Here is a 19,210-nt window from a genome sequence, read left to right as displayed (position 1 = left end):
GATTCTATCTGATTCCACCATGTAATGCAAAATTTGCTGTCACAAATTATCCAACCATCTGCTTACCCTTTCCATTTTCCTGCTACTAGCTGCACGGGGCAACTCTTCTAACCCGAACCACCTTCTATTACTAATAACTTCAACTTCTTTACTGTCCAAAGAGAATCTCTGCACATCTGATTAAGGGCCCCTTCACACAGCCGTAGGCGCTTTTACGTTCGCCCGCGCCGTAAAAACTCGTGAATGGGCGCACAAATATAATGTTTGTGCGCCTGTTCAAACAGCACAGCCCCGGCGCATACATGCCGAGGCCACAATGCTGTTGGGCATGGGGTGAGAGCTTAGTTGTCTCCCTGTTCCCTCCCCCTCGCCAGCTCACCCCCTCTCTACTCCCCTCCTGCTGTTTGCAATGGGAGGGGGTGGGACAGGGGTGGAGCTTAGCTCTCGCCCCCTCCCCACTCCTTGTCCGCAGCCAGCAATGGGAAGGAGCGGAGTGGAGGTTAGCTCCGCCCTGCCACTCCCACTACAAACAGCTGGTGGGGAGGAGAGAAGGGGAATGGCATTTAGAGGTCACGCTGCTCAACTCCCTCCCACCTCCCTTCTCCGGCCACTGTCATTGGCTTCCATAGGAACCCATGCAGCGGCCAATGTGTTTCTGGATGGAAAGATAGTTCCAGGACTATCTTTTTGGCCCAGCGTAAAAGTGCCTGACCAGGCGCTTTTACGCCGCGGGAATATGGCCATGTGATCTGATGCATTGGAATACAATGCATCAGATAGTCGCATATATCGGTCGGCCGTGCAAACGGCGGCCAATATAAGCTCGTGTGAAAGAGCCCTCACATTCATTGTCTGTCTTTTGTTTTCCTTAAATGTGCATTCTGGAACTCCTGGTCAATGTCTAACAAACTCACCACTATTTCACCAAGTCATTGCAAAATCATTCAACCTGCTAGGTCTCACAGAAACATGAAGTCAACAGTCTGACACCACTTCTCCTGCTGCTCTATCTTATGGTAGGCTACACTTTTCCTATATCCCCAGACCTGAGAACAGGCACAGAGAAGAACTGAGCATTCTTCGTCCTTCACAATGCACACTGTACAGATTATCTTTCCTCAGTACCTTCACTCACATTCCCCTAGTTGGAGGTCTGCACCCATTCTTCATCCATTCTTCCTTCAAGTGGTGGTTGTCTACCTCCTCCTCCCAGGCTCACAGGCTATTCCTGGATCACTTTGCTATCTGGCTCCCCTATTTCCTATCGTCTGTGAAGTTTCAACTCCCACTATGCGTAACTTTAACATTCCCATTGACTACCCAATCCCCTCACCTGCCTCAGTTTCTACCACTAACCTTCTCCCTGTTTCACAACTTGCTACTGTGGCAACACTCTAGACTTAGTTTTCCTATGGCTGTATTTAATCTCTAACTTTTTAAACTCCTCCCTCTTTGACCACAACTTTCTTTCTGCTATCATCGAAAATTCTTGTCTGTCTCAGGACACTCCTATCTATCACATATTCAGAAATTTACAGGTCAAAAAGACTTATGGTGCATTTAGACGGAACGATTACCGTTCAAAACTGGCTAAATTGTTTGAATTTGACCAATAATCGTTCAGTGTAAACACGGCCAAAAATTGAATGATGAACGATAATCAGTTCACTTATCCTTCATTAAATGCAAGCATAAAAATCGTTGTTGGCTCGTCCGCTAATCGTTCGGTTTAAATATCAATAGTTCACTTGTTCTCATTCATTGGTACAGTGAATGTGAAAGAATGAGCGATTTAACAAGCGAACGATTTATCTGCCTGTCTAAATAGGCTGTATGAGCGAAGTCTGACATTGTGTGCTCATGCGAATGATAAGAGTGTAAAAGCAACCCTAGCAAGTTATAGACTCCACACAGTTGTCACTTCCCCAATCTCTTCCCTCCCTTGTCCTGATCAGGGTGTCAAACACTATAAGGGAACTCTCAAATGTGTCCCGGACAAAGAAGATCCCCCTACACTCTGAGCCTCTCAATGCAGATTGCAGCAAACTGGGCATTTGCCTCAAACACGTTTCCTTGAGCAAGCCGTTAGAAGTCAACAGATCTTCGCCATTACAAATTAATGGTCAAAATTTACAACTCTGTCCTTCATCATGCCAAACAAGTCTTTTTTAGCACTCTCATCTCCTCACTATCCAATACCCCAAAACGACTATGACATTTTCACTCCCTCTTGAGCCCTAATGTTGTGCCACCTATGAAGAATTGCCAGATAGCTTAAATCCTTTCCCCTCCTGCAACTCCTTTACTTCAGTCTCAGCATTTGACCTAATAACCATAGAAGTAGTCTCCAGGCTCCATTCTTCTCACCCTACTACCTACATTAGTGACTCTAATCTAAGGTTGGGACATCGAAAGCTGATGTATGGAAATACCACTAATGCTTTGGCAATACTTTTCATCGATATTGTTATGTCTGATATATCGGTAACATCGATAGTTTAAGGCGATATAATATCGATTTTTGTAAAGAGACGTGTCTTGTGGCCTAGTGACCATATTTTGTTTCTATTCTGCCCTTTCCTTTGTGTTGGTTCAGGATGTAATTTTGCTCGAGGCAATAATGAACTTATAAACAAGTTCTAGAAAGTTTTGGAAACCTCTTGTTTGTGAGGCGACTCTTTGTCACCAATAAGGTTCGCTGCAGGCAAAAGGACTCTCAGAAATAGAGGGGTCTTCGGCCCCTTTTCCACATGCGTTTGTTCATGGCTTTAGACGTAGGCTCTGTACGCTTGCGTCTAACGCGATGGCTGTGGGCAATGCTTTCTAAATGAAAGCATTTCCACATGCAGATGGAGGGCTGTGCTGAACGCACGAAGGTCGCATCCATAAAAGGAGACGCAACATGTCATACGTTCCGCGTCTAACGCGAACGCAGTGCCCATAGAACAGATAGGAGACCCATCTAACGCAATTACAATTGCGTTCGGGGCACTGCGTTCACATTACCAGGCCCTGTATTGTTTACAAGTTGCCATGGAGACCGTTCCCTCAGCGGCAACTTGAAAAAATGCAGGGCATGCAGCTCCACAAACACACAAATCATGCTCACATCCCATCAGGTCCAGCATCCATCTTCTGGCTTCCTTGTAGCTGGCAGGACCTTGTTTCAGTGTATTTACCTCTAATCATCTTTCTGCACTCCCGGTCAAGCTGGTGAATGATGTCTGCTCAAAGGAGCATTTTGAAGGGAGAGCATGCGAGCAAATTAATATTTCTTGCCTCATTAGATAGCGATTATTGGGGCCAATGATAAAAAACTTCTTTTCATATACCTCATTTTAATTATATGTTTCATCTGTAATATTTTATTTTCATCTGTAGCTTTAATATATTTTCATGTTATTAATAGTTAGAAGTTAATAATAAATTCAACAGTTTAAAGTTTTAAAAGAAAACTATAATTTTTGTTGATTGTTGCTTTATTAACCCTCGACCTGTTCTATTTTTATACAGCATTTTAAAAAGTTGATATATCGAATTATCAAAGTTTTCCACCGATATTCTACAATAATCGATAGTTTGTTCAGCGATAGTCGATACTATCGACTAGCGATATTTTTGTGTCGATGTCCCAACCTTGCTCTAATCCCTCACTTCTCCTCCGGTCTCTTTCCACGACTGCTATTAGTCACCTCACTATAATATTTAACCTCTTTCTTCTGATATGTTTCCTTCCTCTTTTAGCCATGCTGTTATATCCCCAATATTTAAAAATAAAAACCTTCTTTCAACCCATCCTGCTATTTATCCATGTCCAATTTTTCCTTCATCTGCTGACTCCTGTAAGGCTTGATCTTCTCTCACCTAATCAGCTGTCTCCCTGAGAACTCTCTTCTCAACCCCTTACAATCTGTTTATCGCACTTTACATTGCACAGAAACTGCCCTTTTTGAAAGTGTCAAAGAATCGACTAATGGCTAAATCTAATGACTAGACATGAGCGAGCATTCTCATCCGAGCTTTATGCTCGTTCGAGTATTAGGGTGCTCGAGATGCTCGTTACTCGAGACGAGCACCACGCGGTACTCGTCTCGATTAAACGAGCACTGACCATTGAAAGCAATGGGCTGCCGGCGATCGCGGGATGAATTGTCGGGAAGGGCTTAAATATATAAGCCCTTCCCTGCAATTCATCCAGAAATGTGTAAAAAAAAAAATATATACTCACCTTGTCCCGGCAGAACGATGTTAGCCCATTGAATTCAATGGAGCCGGCAATACAGCCAGCTCCATTGAAAGCAATGGGCTGCCGGCGATCGCGGGATGAATTGTCGGGAAGGGCTTAAATATATAAGCCCTTCCCTGCAATTCATCCAGAAATGTGTAAAAATAAAAAAAATATATATACTCACCTTGTCCCGGCAAACGGAGTTCAGCGCAGCTGGCCTGCAGTGGGTGTGAAGGGGATGTGAGTCAGACATGCCCCTGATTAGCTCAACGCTGAGCCAATCAGAGGAAGATCTCACTCACACCCATTCATGAATTCATGAATGGGTGAGTGAATGCTGCCTCTGATTGGCTCAGCGCAGCTCTCAGCTGAATGACAGCAGTTCAGCACCACAGTGCAGGGGACAGCAGGAGAAGACGCTGCTGTGCCCCGCAGCTGAAGGGAGGTGAGTATCTATTTTTTTTGTTTTTTAAATCACTTTTAATTCATTTCCAGGGAATGGCTTATATGTAAAGCCCTTCCCTGAAAAAGAATTCAGGTGTGCCAGCGGACCATTGTCTTCAATGGAGTCGCCGGCAGCAGCAGCGGCTCCATTGAAGAGAATGCCTGCATTTTTATTCTTTTTTACACTAAAATCTTTCTTTTTCAGGTAAGGGCTTATATTTTTAAGCCCTTCCCGAAAATTCATCCCGCGCTCGCCGGCAGACCATTGCTTTCAATGGAGCCGGCTGTATTGCCGGCTCCATTGAATTCAATGGGCTAACATCGTTCTTCTCTGCCGCAGCTGTTACAGCTGTGGCAGAGGAGAACGATCTTAATGCTGACAGTTGGGGGGGGGGGATCTCACTCTTGCCACTATTGTGGCTTAATAGTGAGACCTCGGAGCCCGAAATGCTGCCCTGCATGTTTCTCCTCGCCTGCCCTATCCATTTCTGTGTTTTTTACATGACTTTGGTGATTTGCTAAGATTTTCACAAATGAAAACCTTAGCGGAGAACCAGTCATATACAAAAATGCTTGAGTCGCCCATTGACTTCAATGGGGTTCGTTACTCGAAACGAACTCTCGAGCATCACTGAAAGTTCGACTCGAGTAACGAGCACCCGAGCATTTTGGTGCTCGCTCATCTCTACTAATGACAACTACACTCTATTGATTCTTCAGGATTTCTCTTCAGCATTTGACATCATAGATCACCAGCTCCGTCATGTTTAGATGCTTATATAAAATGTGGTCTGTTGTTAGGGATAGATATTCTGCAGAGGATATACAGAGGGTGGACAAAAATATGGAAACATTGTACGAATTCCTTAAGTTACATGGGATTATAAATCATATTTCAATAAGACATGTAGAGACCGATTTTAAGTGGAGGTAATATGACACAGATGCTTTCGGGCAAAAGTGAAGATCTACCCGAACAACAAAGTTCCATTGGTCAGGGGTATGAGCCACTCAGCTGCTGTTACCATCTGGCTCCCAAAATCACCCAGAGCAGGGCAAGAGGTGAAGTAAACACAAATTTGGTGGGAAAGCTCTCAGCCAAGCAGGGGTCAAAAGAGCAGCTCAGTGCTAATGATTAAATTCCCATGCATTTCGTATGGTGTTTCCATATTTTTTGCCACTGTCTGTATTACTGCTAGTGTGAAAGCTTGTATACTGGGGTTATACTGGAGGAACCAGAGAAAAAAGCTGCATCACATTTCTATGCCTATATAACATGTGGTCTGTTAGCCACAAATATTCTAGAGAGGAAATATTCCTGTTGGGTGTGAAAGCTTGTATACCAGCAGATAACTTGGGTTCTCTTGGAGGGAGCAGAGAAAGAAGCTGCATCACATGTCTATGCCTATAGGAAACAAGGTCTGTACATTGGAAGAGGGTATATTTCTGCTGCTGTCACTGTATATAGCAACAAAGCAGACAGACAAACTACCCTTTGGCATGGGGAATATTGCAGTTCTCTGTTTGTGGCCTCAGATGTCAGTCAACGTTACCAGTCCAGCCTTTACGAATTGTTTGAAGACCTTTCGCAGCTAGCAGTGAGTGAGGGAATTCAATTATGTTGCACCATCAAGGACAGTGCACAAATATACAAGCTGTACTGTGCGGCTTTCTGCTCCCAGGGATTGTGGCTTATTTAGTTTATTTAGTTGGTGGTGGTGGTGGTGTTTTTTGTTTACATAGCAAACAGAAAAACAGCAATCTCACACAAACGTTGCTCAGTAATAAGTCAGGCCACTACGGATTATTTTCAAGCCTTAGGCCACCTGCACACTGCAGAGCCGAGTCCGTATGTACATGCGCTGTCGCCAGAGAATCTGTACTGCAGATGGACCTGGCAGCTCACTCTCGAACATGCGCAGCACAGATTTTTATTTTTACATTTTTTTCCCTGTGTCGTCGCTTAGCGGACAGGCCACGGATCACACAGCATCCATGGACTTCATTGGAAGCTATCCACGCAGAATTCACACATAAATGGAGCATGCTGCGATCTTTTCCTCTGTGAGCTAAAATCCCAGTTGATTTCCGCTCCTGTGGAGGAAACAGCGGATCTTCATAGTAAATAATGGGCGGTACGTGTTGCGGATTCGCAGTGCAGACACTGACCATGGATTCCGCAGCAAATATCCACCTGTGAGCCGGAGCCCTTACACAGCTAGCAGTGGTTTTCTGCAAACTACAAAGTTTGTTAAAAAGTTACATAAAACTATACTAAAAAGTAAACCAAAACAAAGGACTAAGTAAAAAAAAAATAAAGGAAACCTGAAGAAAGCAATGGCTGGGGGATGTGTTGGTGATGGAGGTGGTAGAGGATGAGCCATGTTGGCACTTCAGGCAGTTCCCAATAAAGCAACAGCTCCATGTTCTGCAGGAGGTGAGGCAAGCTCACTGCCATTCCTTAGAAGTTGCTCTGCCCATGCGTTACATTCGCAGGATACAGAACAGGTCGTAGAGTGTATGGCACAGTATACTTCAAGTAACATCACTCCTTCCTCCTCACAGTCGCAGGCACAGAACTGTCAGTCTGCATCAGTCAGCCATAAGCATCTCCTCTCTACTTCACCCCATGCCAAATCCCTTGCACACTCTAAAGCCGTCCACATGGATCAGTCTGAGGAGCCGTTTGTTCATTCAGTTTCACAGATGTCAGCTGGGCAGTCCAAACAACCAGAAGGAGAGACCAAGACATTGAATGCACTGATGCCCAACCATTTTTACCTCTGAAAAGGAAGATGAGGGTGGGTCAGTGCACAGTCAGCCCCCGACAGGCAATGTGTACTCATGGGGATGTGAAAACAGATGTGCCAACTCCTGCCTACGTTAGGTTTAGCCTAAGGTTAGGCTAGAGTTATGATTAGGCCAATAAAGGATTATGCTAGGGTTAGGCTAGATTTAAGATTAGCCTATGCTTACAGTTAGGCCTAGTCTAGGGTTAAGCCAGGGTTAGTTAAGCTAAGAGTAGGGTTATTCTAAGGTTAGAGTTATCCTACGGTTATGTTTAGGTTAGGATTAGTCTAGCGCTCACCTAGGGTTGAGGTTAGTCTAAATTTAGTTTTAGGATTAGCCTAGAGTTAGGGTTAGCCTACAGTTAGGCAAGGGTACAGTCAGGCCAAGGCAGGGTTAGGCTAAGATTAGGCTTAGTACAATACAATGTATGGCCATACTTACTGATATAATAGTATATTAAAACAAGAGCAGGTGAAAACCCTATTTTGTAACTGAATGCAGAACAGGCAAAATGCTATATGTAGAAGCTTGAACAGCTGCAAAATACTGATGAACAGCCACTCACGTATACTATATATTGGGGGAGGGGGCTGTTCATCATTACAATTGCACATAGGTAAGACTTGTTAAAGGTGTCAACAACACAGATACATGTAGTGCACCATGCAGGCTTAGAGTCCGTTTACACTAAACAATATATCATATGAATGAGTGAATGAGCGAACGATGTCAGAGTTTGTTCGTTGGCTCGCACAGCCTGTTTATACAGGCAGTTACATCATTGGCTCATTCAAACAAGACGTCGTTCACATTTGGTGTATAAGTGATGAGAACGACTGACCAATCAGTATTTAAACTGAACGATAATTTAACTAGCCAAGAATGGTTTTTATGGTGCATAAAATGAACGATGAAACAAAAGTGAAGGCCATCATTTATTGTTCGATCGTTGGCTGCGTTTACACTGAACGATTTGAATGATTTATCGAACAATAATCGTTCCATGTAGTAGGACCTTTACAACTTATCAATGTCACCACTATTTGATACAGTAGACCGCCCTGCACGTTACAGGTGGACCACAATGGTGGAGATATCCCAGGCTCCCCCAACATTTCAAAGACAAACCACTTAAATAACAATAAGTACAAGGTATTGGTTAATATTTGGCCAAAAGTAGTTTTTAAAATGTGGCCATTTGTGGGGGTATCTATCATTCTGACTCCTATGAGCTTTTGCAATCTTGGCTTGCTGCAGGAAAACAAAGTGTTCCTCAAAATGTTGATAATCAATGTTAAATTTGTACGTCTCTTACATGGTTAAAAAAAACAAAAGTTTTTTTAAATGTGCATTCAGAATAAAGTAAACAGAAGGAAATATATCTCTCCAAAATTTGTAAAGTATGTTTGCACATATTTGAGATATTGCAGTTGAGAATTTGAAAAATGATAATCTTTCTCAAAATTATCCCAATTTTGGCGCTTTTAATAAATATGCATAAATTCTATCGGTCAATTTTTACCACCCAAATGAAGTACAATTTGTGGCGAAAAAACAAGCGGCTATGCTTATCGTCATGGTACTGTACCTGCATCCAAGATTAGGGGATTATCCCACAATATTATAACAATCAGTATACGTGTGTTTTTGGAAATGATTTTTTTTACTTATCCCACGCTTGACGTTATTATGTAGAAGTACATGTAAAACCAGGTTCCTGCTGTTATGGAGAAAGGACTATTGTATTGCCTTCGGAATATTCTGTACTCTTAGTAGTGACATAGCGCCATCCAGTTGTATTGCCTTCGGAATATTCTGTACTCTTAGTAGTGACATAGCGCCATCCAGTTATAAATGTCAGTAATGACCACAATTCTGTTCACAAAACATTTATTTTAAAAGTTGTAACAAAACAGTTCAGAATGGTCAGACGGGTACAAACTTTCCTATTTTGTGATTACAAGCCGAGTTGCTGTGACAATTGTGCCAAGTTACTTTCTGTTACCATTGGATGCTGAATTTAGAAAGGCTTCCGATTCCACTGTATGTAATATATTGCATTAACCGTAAGCATTTAGACAACACATTAAAAGTTACACAATTTATGACATGACACGTAAAAGCTGTGACAAGCATTTGCCATATGAAAATCTGAAGTCAGGACAGTTTATAGAAAGACTTAAAGGGGTTTTATCAGGACTATAAAAACTTTTCCAGGAGCCGGGCATGTTAAATTAATAGATCATACCCCGCTCTCCTCGGACCCCCGAAGCGGAGTGGCTCACAGTGCCCTTGCTTCTGGGTAGATGGGAGCACGTGACCGCTGTGGCCAATCAGAGGCCACAGTGTCCCATCCCCAAATTCCTGGCATCATGGCGCCCAGGATATAAGCGCTGGTGCTAAGAGCGCTGACGCTGGTGCTGCGGCCTCTCATTGGCTGCAGTGGTCATGTGCTTCCGCCATCAGCCCAGAAGCTTTGAAATACAATACCCTAAACAAATGGAAAAAAATGCATCTACTGCAACACAACCATATGTGCAATTGTGCATGCCTCAGTGCAAAGTATTTGAGTTGTGAACAAGGTTTGATGAGGTAGATTTGCATGCATATAGTACTGTACGTTTTGCACACGCAGGGCCTGTTCACATGCTCGTGACCCCTCGCCGTGATATAAAAGCCTATTTAGCCTAATGAGGTCCATATGTATTCTGATTTTCATGGAATTGCACAGCATACTGCGCATCTGCGCTCCTCCGATAAACTTTTATGGGCATTTTTGCTCTGGAATCCACAGAAAGATAGAGCAGAACCTCTTTTTTGTGCGCATGAGAACGAACCCATTGACCTTAATGAGTTCTATTCTCTGTGTCTATATATTTTACGTGCACAAAAATGCATGCGGATGTGGTCGTGTGAAGCTGTTCTTACTGACATTTTAGAGAATGAACATAGTAATAGGAACATATATAACTAGCAAAGTAAAATATGCCATTTATGACCCTCCCACTAATAAAGTCTGATCGCTGGGACTTTGGCTGCATGTCCACCTGGAGGGTTTCCAACTATTTTATGGGTGAGTGGCTGTCTACAACTCATCCTTATTCCAGTGGAGAGTGATCAGGGATGCATATTTAATGATTGACCATTGTGTGATCAGAGGGGGTCCGGCGGCCATTTTTTATTCAACAAACCTTTGCCTATAGACTCCAAAGTTTGGAAGCAGTATGCAAACATAAAATTATTATGCATAGAACTATAGTCGGAGTAAAAAAAAAAAATATATATATATATATAATTTTTTTTTTTTTTTTTTTTTAATGTTCCATAAACTTGTGGCTTCTAATAGTGTGAGGATAAGGTGCCAATATTTGTATGCTTATAGGCTATAGCAATATAAATCCAGCTACAGGTAAACTGTAAGAACTGCACTTCTTATGTCACTTTCGATATTATTTGATTTGTCATTTAATATTACCTACCGTATATACCGGCGTATAAGGCGACGGGGCGTATAAGACGACCCCCCAACTGTCACCTTATACGCCGGTATACAGTGGAGAAAAAAAAATAAATTCATTACTCACCTCCCACGGCGTTCTGTCGCGCTCCGGCAGGATGTCGCTCGCTCCGGCAGGCTGTCGCTCGCTCCTCGTCCCCGGCGCAGCATAGCTTTCTGAATGCGGGGCTTGAAATCCCCGCTTCCAGAAAGCTAATACACACGCCGGCAGCCATGACATCATTGAATGGCTGTGATTGGCTAAAGCACACGTGGCTTCAGCCAATCACACTATTCAATGACATCATTGAATGGGTGTGATTGCTAACACGTGCGCCTTCAGCCAATCACAGCCATTCAATGCTGTCATGGCTGCCGGCGTGTGTATTAGCTTTCTGGAAGCGGGGATTTCAAGCCCCGCATTCAGAAAGCTATGCTGCGCCGGGGACGAGGAGCGAGCGACATCCTGCCGGAGCGCGACAGAACGCCGTGGGAGGTGAGTAATAAATTTTTTTTTTTTTACACTTTTTTTTTTTTGTATTACCGGCGCATAAGACGACCCCCGACTGCAGAGCTGATTTTTCGGGGTTCAAAAGTCGTCTTATACGCCGGTATATACGGTATTTTTTTCATACGTATATAATGCTTCATTTCACATTTACTATTAAAAATAATCTACAAAAGCACCACCTGCAGCTGCCATGTGTTCTGTGCCCTTGTACAGGTAGGCCTGATCCATCTTTTCCAGAGGGGTGTTAATATGAACAGTCATAGGCTGCACTCGCTCTAAAGTTTCCGTTTCATAACTATAAACACTCAGTCTTGTCTTTAGTAAACATAATTTTAAGATAAATTCCCACATTTTCAGACTATGCGACACTGAACTGGGTTTTCCAGCTCTTAAACATTGACCACCTATCCATGGGATAGGTCATCAATAGCTGATCAGCAAGGGTGTACCTCCCAGAAACTTAGCCAATCAGCTGGGGTGGGTCACTAAGGACTGTGGTCAATCAGCTTTTTGCCGGATCACTGTCACCATATATGGAGCAGGAAGCAAATAGCTCCATACATTGTGCAGTGGCCCAGAAAGGTATTGCACGTATAACTCTTATTCACTTCAATGGGAGTTTTGCCTACAATAAAACGCTGGCCCACTGCACAGTGTACAGAATTATCTTCTTTCTGCTCTGTGCACGGTGACAGTGGCCTGAGAAACAGCTAACCAGTTAGGTTCCTGGGCTGCGGACCCCCACCAATCAGCTATTGATTAACAGCTGAAAAACCCCTTTAGAACAACAAAAAATAAGGGGGAATAATTCTGACTTTCTAGTAAGTTCGAAGCAGTGGAATATGGCTTAACCCTTTCCAATCCAATTTGTATACTGGTTTCCCTAGTGGGATGGTTTTTGTCCATGCCTGGTCATCTAGGTAGGGTAGTAGGGGTTAATGGTGGTGCTTAATGCCCACCATCCTTGGTGGTCAAGGTAGAAGAGGAGTTAATATCTGATTCCCTGGTGGACTAGGGCAGTGGCAGACTTCATACCACCTTCTTTGGCAAACTACGATAGAAGGGAGTTTGTCTTAAGAATTTGACTAAATATAACAAAACACAGATACAAAGCACTACCATTAACAAATAACACTGTAAGATATAAAAGGACTTCTGTAACAGCCTTCCCAAAAATATAAGTGTGTGGAAGTGCTGAACTCAAGCTGGGAACCAGAGTTTATTTCCATAAAACCAGCTTGGAGCTCAAAAATGTCATCTTCTACAAAAAATTATTTTTTTTGAAGAAAAGTCTTCAAAAAGTCTTCCTGAGTCTCAAATATGTGCAGATCTCCTTTGTTACATACATGAAGAAAATGTAATGAAAACGTGTTCACATTATTTGATTCTGAGTTTTCCTGCAAACTGATGGCCATTGTCTCAATGCTCCGGTATTAGCAGATCAGGATATATTCAACCTGAAAAAGGCAAGATCAGACAAAATATAAGATTTCTTTCAAGAATGGGCATTTTAACATCTCAAATGGTGCATCAGGGAGGAGTTAGTTTAAACATCTACTACTAAATTGTAAAGGGCCACTCCACTGAAGTTTTGTTTCCATTCATTATTTAAATAGCCCCCCAGTATGCATAGGTTGGCTAGTATTACGTTGCTTAGTCATTCCTTTCTATTTGACACTTCCTGGGGACTTTTCCTCAGGTGGTTCATGTGAAATGGCCCTAATTATGGTCTTTGGCTTATTTAAGTGAATATGAAAGGTAATGATATTTACAGAGTCCTTCCAGCAGGCAGAGATGGTACAGGCTCTAGCTGCTCATGTGATGTGCTGTTGCATCATGGGATTGATAGCACAGAAAAGTGAAAGAGAAAGTAGGGACAAATTTCAACATCAAGATGGCAGCTGATAATCATCAGACTGGAGGCTGCAGTGCATGGAAGAAACTGCAATATACAGAGGAGACCTCCAGAATATGACAGATATCAGGAGAGGGGGCAGGGATGGAAAATGTGTTTTTTCTGGTGCGGCCCTATAAAGTAACACTTTCAGGGAAAATGATCTATTGAGTCAGATAGTTGGTGACCTAACAGGTATCAAGTGTCCTAGTGAAAGAAGAAGTACTAAGATGAAATTTGTATAAACTAGACTGCAGCGAGAGTCTAGTTATCGAATAATGTTCCTGTTTCATCGCAATTCGTTGCACTGGGATATGGAATAAGTGATATCTAACCAGGAAACTAAATATGCGATTCAGTAATAATGGAGTCAATGGTGTTGAGTCTGTGAAAATATCTCTAATCAAGGTTAAAGGGGTTTTCCAGGCAGCACCGTTACAACGTTAAGGTTGGACATGTGGAATATTTCCAAATTTTTTGTCATTTTAATTTTTCTTTATAAAGACAAAATTTATTGATGAAAATATACCAGGCGTCAAGAAAAACAACACAATCTCAGAATTTTTGTCAGTATGAAAAAGCATTCAGAAGCTATTACCACATAAAATGACAGATGTCAGATTTGAAAAACAAGGTTTGGTTCTTAAGGTGAATATAGTCATGTCCTTCAGGGGTTAATCATCTTTCTTTTTTACGTCAGACACTTTGCTTTAAAGACTATTGGTAGAAAGCCATGTGATCTTTGCACAGGGTCCTTAGTGTGAGGAGCATATTTGTCAATCCAATTTCCAGCTTTTGTTGACCATTTAGTGGGTGGATTCGTATCTACTAGTTTGTCATTATAATCTCATACACTATGTTGAAGTATTGGGGTGCACAAATAAATGATGGAATTTGATTTTATGCACACTTTCCAATCAGGTGGCGGGCTGCCTTTGGCCTCAATGACTGCAGTAATCTCCAAGCATGCTTTTCACCAAATAGATTGATATGTAAAGGGATTCATCATCATTTGCTGAGGGATGATGGGTGTATTGGACACGCACAGATATGACTTTCTAGTTTGTCCCAAGGATGCTCGATAGGATTAAGTCCAGGATGTTGGGCTGGCCAATGAAATTTGGAGATGTTCTGCTCTTCAAACCAATCTCAACACTGCGTGGTATAGGACATGGTGCTCGGTCATGTTGGTAGAGACACAGAGCTGTACCAAAGTATTGCCACAGGATAGGTGATGCCACATTGTTTGGAATGTCTATGTACCTATTGGTGTTGAGGGTTGATTTCACTATATCAATGGTCCTAACATCCCCACACCATAACAGAACCTCCTCCAAACTTCACTGTTGAGATGATGCAGTCGTGTAGAAAGCCTCTCTAGACAACCCGCCACACTCAAATGCAGCCATCCAATCAGAAGATGGTGCACTATGATTCAGCTGTCCACAACACTTGCTTCCACTCACTTACAGTCCATTCACTGCTGTGATGTTGTGTGCAGCCGCATATCCATGGTAACCCTTCGCATGCAGTTCCCTATGGATGGTTCTGATGCTAATGTTCCAATGGCACCTCCTGAGTTAGTGTTTCAGTAAATGATGTGTGTGAGGTCTTCACAGCTCGTAAAGGCTTTGTTGTCCATGTTTGGTCAGTTTACAAGGGCTCTTTGAATGCGGCACTGCACCAAATGGTTGCTATTTCCAAATAACATGGTCAACAGTGGTCTTTGGAAGGCCCAGAAGTGTTGCGATGTCCTGTGCTGACTGATTGGTGACATCCCCCCCGTTGGAAGTCTGTCAGCTCTATATCGGGTGGCATTGTGATGGTTTCTCTATTGGGATATGCCTGTGTTTTATTCTCTTTTATAACTAATGCCCACACAGCCGATTTACATATCCCCTTTACCTGACAGCACAGGATTGGCGGGGGTCCCAATGCTTTTGTCAACATAGTATGTGTGACAAAAAAGCAGCCTTTTCTATTGAAGGCTCCATTGTATTCCAACACCTCTCACTAGGAGAAGCTAAATTATAAATGCATCAATTCGTTTTCCATAAGAAAAAAGTTACAATTTTTATAAATTGGAATCACATAACAATCTAAAATGTTTAGTAGGGAACCTGTCACCACTTTTGTGTGCATGAAAGTGATGACATCGGTAAAACAATAAAGTATTGTACTTTGCAAAACATTTTGGTAAACATTTTGATCACCGTATACCTTGAAAAAGATGGTAGAAACTTTCCCTGCATTAGCTGTAAATTCTGAGTGAGCGGCGGTAGGCAGGCCATACTATCTCTGATGGGCTGGCTTGATAGTCTCTCATGACTGGACTATGTCCCCTTATGCCGCCCCTATATGGCATTGTGACATGATGATGTAGGAGACCTCAGCGTCACTGACCATAAATCAGGAAGTGGGGATTAGCGGCGGATGCGCAGATCAAGCTGCTTCAGATGAACTGCGCACAAGCTGGACTGGGAAATCTCAGCACACACACAGTCTCCAACGTCATCTATGGTATAATTCCAGAAAGGGGCTGTGTTAGGCGTTAGGTATGAGTTGATCAAAAAAGTTTACCAAAATACGTTACAATACTTCATTGTCTTACCAGCTTAGCTGGTTTTATGCTAACAAAATTGATGACAGGTTCCCATTGGCATCACTAATAGTCAGATAAGATAAATACAAGGTTACCTTTCTATAATACTGTTGTTTTTTTCTAGCTCATAAGAGACATTCTTCATTTGATCTCGGAGTTTAAGCATTCTAGGGAGAGACAGACAAATGATTCACAGGTTACATTCATCAAATGGAAGAAGGCAACCCAAAAACCTGCTATACAGATAGTCCCCTACTTGCGAACATTCGACTTACGAATTTCGCAAGATGCGAACAATCTGTTCTGCACAGTATGATGTAATGCTGTGCAGGGAACGGACAGGCTCCTATCAAGCCTGATAGAAGCCTGTCCGGTCAGATCGCGGGACACTGTGCGGTTGCTAGGCAGCCGAGGGCCTTCTAAAAGGCCCTAGGGCTGTCTATGCAGAGCGCCTATCAAGGAGGTCCCCGGCTGCCTAGCAACCGCACAGTGTCCTGTGATCTCATCGTGGGACGCTGTACGGGCCCCCTGAACGTTGGGTGCAGGCTCTTTCTTACAGTGGGCACCTGGCGGCAGTAGTTTTGACGAGCTGCGCCACTCGTTAGAACTGTTAACACTTTAAATACCACTGTCAGAGCAGTATTTAAAGTGTTAACAGTTCCGACAAGCGGCGGGGCTCGTCGGGACTGCTGCCGCCGGATGCCCGCTGTAAGAACAGCCTGCACCTGACGTTGTATGGAGCGGGATCCACCCGTGATCCCCTCCATACTACCATTTGTTCGGACTTGCGAACAAATGGACTTGCGAACAGGTTCCTGGAACGGAACATGTTCGTAAGTCGGGGACTAACTGTATAACTCCATTAAGGAATTCACTTGTTCCAGGAAGTATTGCCAGGGGTAACATACTGAGAAATATGTTGAACTTCTAGGCATCAAAACTTTAAATTTGCCATTATTTTTTAGAAGACCATTGCATATCTGCATTCAAACAGAATGTCCCCCAGTGAACACCTTTTCTTTCTGTGGTGATTAATTCTTTAACATATCATTATTATCAGTCGGTTCTGCTTTTGTCTGGTATGAAACACAAAATTCCCTGCTTATACATAGATTTTATAGATAACATTCTAGTGGCCTACATTCAACAACCGGGGACGTTTAGGAGCTTATGGAATACTCTTACTACATTAACCCTTTCCAATCCAATTTTTATCTGGTTTTCCTAGGGGGCTTACTCTTTTTCTGCTGTTTTGCAATGGCGCTATATGCTGGCTAAAGCCAGTACTGCATGAGGTGACACGTTGGATAGGCTCCGAGAGCAGAGTGGCTGGAAATACACAGTAAAAGAAACCCAACACCGATCTTCCAACTTCGGAGCTGTACAGCCTTAAATCATAATGTCTTTAGACATCAGACAGTGTATTGGAAAGGGTTAAGCCCAATAATGAAATAGTATGTAATAAGCCTCTAAACTCACTCCAGGCGGGGGCCAGCAGCAGTGGGACCTACATTACTGCTCTCTAGGTCCATGTAGTTGTACCAGATCACTTTAAGGGTGCATTCCCACGAACGTATATCGGCTCGGTTTTCACGCCGAGCCGATATACGTCATCCTCATCTGCAGGGAAGGGGGGATGGAAGAGCCAGGAGCAGGAACTGAGCTCCTGCCCCCTCTCTGCCTCCTCTCCACCCCTCTGCACAATTTGCAATGAAAAGAGGCGGGATGGGGGTGGGGACAAGGTCCGAGAATTAGCCCCGCCCCCGTTCCGCCTCTCCCCATTGCAAATAGTACAGAGGGGCAGAGAGGGGGCGGGAGCTCAGTTCCTGCTCCTGGCTCTTCCATCCTCCCCCCCCCCCCCGCACATGAGGACGACGTATATTGGCTTGGCGTGAAAACCGAGCCGATATACATTCGTGGGAATGCAGCCTTAAGATGTGTTAAGAAATGAATTAGCAGTAAATGTTGGACCTAAAGTGAAATATTGTTAAAATGTGAAGATTGACTATTTAATATAATGTGATGGCAATGATTCCAGCGCTGCCTGAAGGGTTATAGAGCATGGTGGTCTTGTTCCTTCACTAATGATGGGACAGGTTTTTTTTAATCTGAATTATAATAATCAATTCATACACAGATTTATGTAATGTGAACATACGGCATTGCCCTAGAAAATACAAGAAGCCCAGCTTTGAATTAAAATAATATGAATCTATTTGATTTATCATAACGTTGTCCTTTAACTAGAGATGAGCGAACGTACTCGGTAAGGGCGATTTCGCAATCCAGCACCGCGATTTTCGAGTACTTCACTGCTCGGGTGAAAAGTACTCGGGTGCGCTGTGGGGCGGGGGGTTGCAGAGGGGAGTGGGGGGTAGCAGCGGGAAACAGGGGGGAGCCCTCTCTCTCTCCCTCTCCCCCCACTCCCTGCTGCAACCCCCCCCCCCCGCTCACCCACAGCGCACCCGAGTACTTTTCACCCGAGTAGTGAAGTACTCAAAAATCGCGGTGCTCGATTGCGAAATCGCCCTTACCGAGTACGTTCGCTCATCTCTACCTTTAACCCCTTAGTGACAAAGCCTGTTTGCACCTTAATGACCAGGCCAAATTTTGGAAATCTGACGTGTCACTTTAACAGAATAACTCTGTAAAGGTTTTGCATATCCAAGTGATTCTGACATTGTTTTTTCGCCACATGTTGTACTTCATTTAGATGGTAAAAATAGACTGATAAAATTTGTATATATTTATTAAAATCGCCAAAATTTGGAAAATTTTGAAAACAAATTTTTCACATTTTCAACTGCAATATGTTAAATATGTGAAAACATACTGTACACATTTTTGATGAGATATATATTTCCATCTGTTCACGTTATTCTGGAAGTGCATTGGAAAAACTTTAGTGTTTTATTAACCATTTAGGTGATGTACAAATTTAACATTGAATAACATTTTAAGGAACACTTTGTTTTCCTGCACCAAGCCAAGATTGCAAAGGCTCATAGGTCTCCGAATGATAGATACTCCCACAAATGACCCCATTTTAAAAAAAAAATACACAATTGAATGTTTTTACTGAGGGGGGTCATGAGTATTTTGACCCCACAGTTTCTTTTCAGGAAATAATGCAATTTAGAAGAGAAAAAATAAAATTTCATATTTTTGCAAATATATCATTTTAAAGACAGGATTTTTTTCTATAGTGCACATGAAAATGAGGATTTACACCCCAAAATGGATAC

General features: G+C 42.8%; 1 protein-coding gene across 4 annotated transcripts in view; it reads right to left on the bottom strand.

The window, feature by feature from the left end:
• Nucleotides 1-11,500: 11,500 nt before the first annotated feature.
• Nucleotides 11,501-19,210, bottom strand: part of IKBKE (inhibitor of nuclear factor kappa B kinase subunit epsilon) — a 65,032-nt gene continuing 57,322 nt past the window's right edge. For 3 of the 4 annotated variants that reach the window (XM_066600195.1, XM_066600194.1, XM_066600196.1), the window contains 2 exons: nt 16,061-16,132; nt 11,502-12,926 (listed from right to left, as the gene is read on the bottom strand). In XM_066600195.1, coding sequence (XP_066456292.1) covers nt 12,911-12,926; nt 16,061-16,132 — 88 coding nt within the window. In that variant the 3' untranslated portion in view covers nt 11,502-12,910. Of the gene's footprint in view, nt 12,927-16,060; nt 16,133-19,210 lie in introns of all 4 variants that reach the window. The other variant, XR_010792574.1, reaches the window with a different exon arrangement.

The sequence above is a fragment of the Eleutherodactylus coqui genome, chromosome 4 (assembly GCF_035609145.1).
Source record: "Eleutherodactylus coqui strain aEleCoq1 chromosome 4, aEleCoq1.hap1, whole genome shotgun sequence".
NCBI classification, from domain to species: Eukaryota; Metazoa; Chordata; class Amphibia; order Anura; family Eleutherodactylidae; genus Eleutherodactylus; species Eleutherodactylus coqui.
The sequence above is the reverse complement of the archived record's forward strand: the minus strand, read 5'-3'. Positions and strand labels throughout refer to the sequence as shown.